Raw genomic sequence first — 1,674 nt, 5'->3', positions numbered from 1 at the left:
TCAACTTTTATTGAAATGTTGCTGTTGAGGAAGCGATTCGCGCATATAACGAATCATCGACTTTCTGCACATTTTCTAGCTCTAACGTGCAGCTATGAAATGACACGCGACTAACTTTTCTGTGTTTCGCATAGCACTGCGCCAATGGAGCGGGTAATAGGCGTAGAGTATCTTTTTTTTACATTTCCACACACAATAGTGACATTATAAAGCAAGTGTTTTCTTATGTTTTTTAAATTTAAGATAAAGAATTTAAATTTTATTAAAAGTATATTTTTCCATCTAAAAAACGCTCAATTAAGTCCATTCTTAACATTTTCATCTTCTTTGAGAATTTAACAAAAGTGCAAATTATTGAAGTGTTCACGATTTTCTTTCATCATATCATTCCAAAACCATTTATTAGTAGTTGCTTCGCCGACAATCGCGCGCACTGGTACTTCCAATTTATAACCAATTTGAGGGCTGGAGGATAATTCATATTTATTGGCTGGAACGGTGGGTGTATTACGTAAAGGACTAACATCTTTAACGGCCAATGATTTGGTGGATTTGCGATTGCTATGAACCATTTTTAATTTAAAATAATTGTTGATATTTTTTGGAGGCAAATAAATTCAAGGCACGTTGTGTATGAAACTTAGGACTGAAAATTCCAGACGATTACCGCAATTGGAGGTACGAGAACCCTTCTTCGATGACAAATGCTTAGAAAGACTGAATAAAGGAGGAACACGTGTGATACTTGAACATATTGTTGTACTTTTTTCAACTCACCTTAAATTGGCGTATAATTTGGCTTTAGTGTCGGTTCGGTTATTCATTGACACATAAGTTTACGAGAAATTTTTAAATAAAAAACTTAAATAATTTCACTCGATTTTCCGCTTTATAAGAATTGATGTTTTTTCACGCTGCGTCTGCTTACGCTTTAGATGAACAAATAATAGATGTTACACAAAACACTTCGTTATTTATATAGAGAGCAAGGGCACTCTCTCTTCGGATCTAGCTTTTCTGTTTTGTCATTACGGTGATCATGCATTTCGAACGTGTTCTTGTTTTGCTTTGTTGTATGTTTGAATATTTAATTTGTTTGTTATTGCTAAACAAGTTTAACAAACATTTGCATATTTTAAATGAGTAGCTAGCCAGGTAAGGCTAGCAAAAGAAATTGGTTTGAAGACGACTATCTTCTGAGAGTCGAGAAATGTCTTGCTCTTCTATCTGCTCGTGCGTACATAATCGAAACTTGTTTTGAATCGCACCTGATTACAAGAAGTTATGCAAAACCCTAATAAAAATTGCAACACTTGCCGATTGTTCTTGTTCACTTTTTCATTGTCTTCCTTGACTTTCTCAATTGACGAACTCTTATGTTGACGTCTGTAGAAATTATGCATTTTTATAAGTTTTTTTTTTTTTTTAATTTACTTGACTTCGGTTAGTGCATTGACGGCTTTTTCCGTCTGGCGTTGCCTTGATGTCACTAAACCTGTTATTTATAAAATTCTCAGAATATTTGTAGAGTCGGTGTAAACAAATTTTCCCAACAAATATGTAACACGACGAGAGAGATTATGCAAAAATCCTATCTTTTCAAACCATTAGTCATTCAAGACGGCTTGTGATGCTACATTTGAAACTGTCTTCAATCTTAATCTGCCTGTACTT

At 34.2% G+C, this 1,674-nt stretch overlaps 2 protein-coding genes across 2 annotated transcripts; both read right to left on the bottom strand.

Annotated features, from left to right (window-relative positions):
- Window positions 1–223: 223 nt before the first annotated feature.
- LOC119633994 lies at window positions 224–590 on the bottom strand. The gene has a single exon (XM_038027888.1). The coding sequence runs from the start codon at window positions 570–572 to the stop codon at window positions 336–338; it is 237 nt and encodes a 78-aa protein (XP_037883816.1). The 5' UTR covers window positions 573–590; the 3' UTR covers window positions 224–335.
- Window positions 522–948, bottom strand: LOC119633995. Its single transcript, XM_038027889.1, has 2 exons — window positions 778–948; window positions 522–717 (listed from the first exon to the last, which is right to left on the bottom strand). The coding sequence occupies exons 1-2, from the start codon at window positions 822–824 to the stop codon at window positions 618–620; spliced, it is 147 nt and encodes a 48-aa protein (XP_037883817.1). The 5' UTR covers window positions 825–948; the 3' UTR covers window positions 522–617.
- Window positions 949–1,674: the final 726 nt, after the last annotated feature.

The sequence above is a fragment of the Glossina fuscipes genome, unplaced genomic scaffold (assembly GCF_014805625.2).
Source record: "Glossina fuscipes isolate IAEA_lab_2018 unplaced genomic scaffold, Yale_Gfus_2 2, whole genome shotgun sequence".
In the NCBI taxonomy this organism is placed as follows: Eukaryota; Metazoa; Arthropoda; class Insecta; order Diptera; family Glossinidae; genus Glossina; species Glossina fuscipes.
The sequence above is the reverse complement of the archived record's forward strand: the minus strand, read 5'-3'. Positions and strand labels throughout refer to the sequence as shown.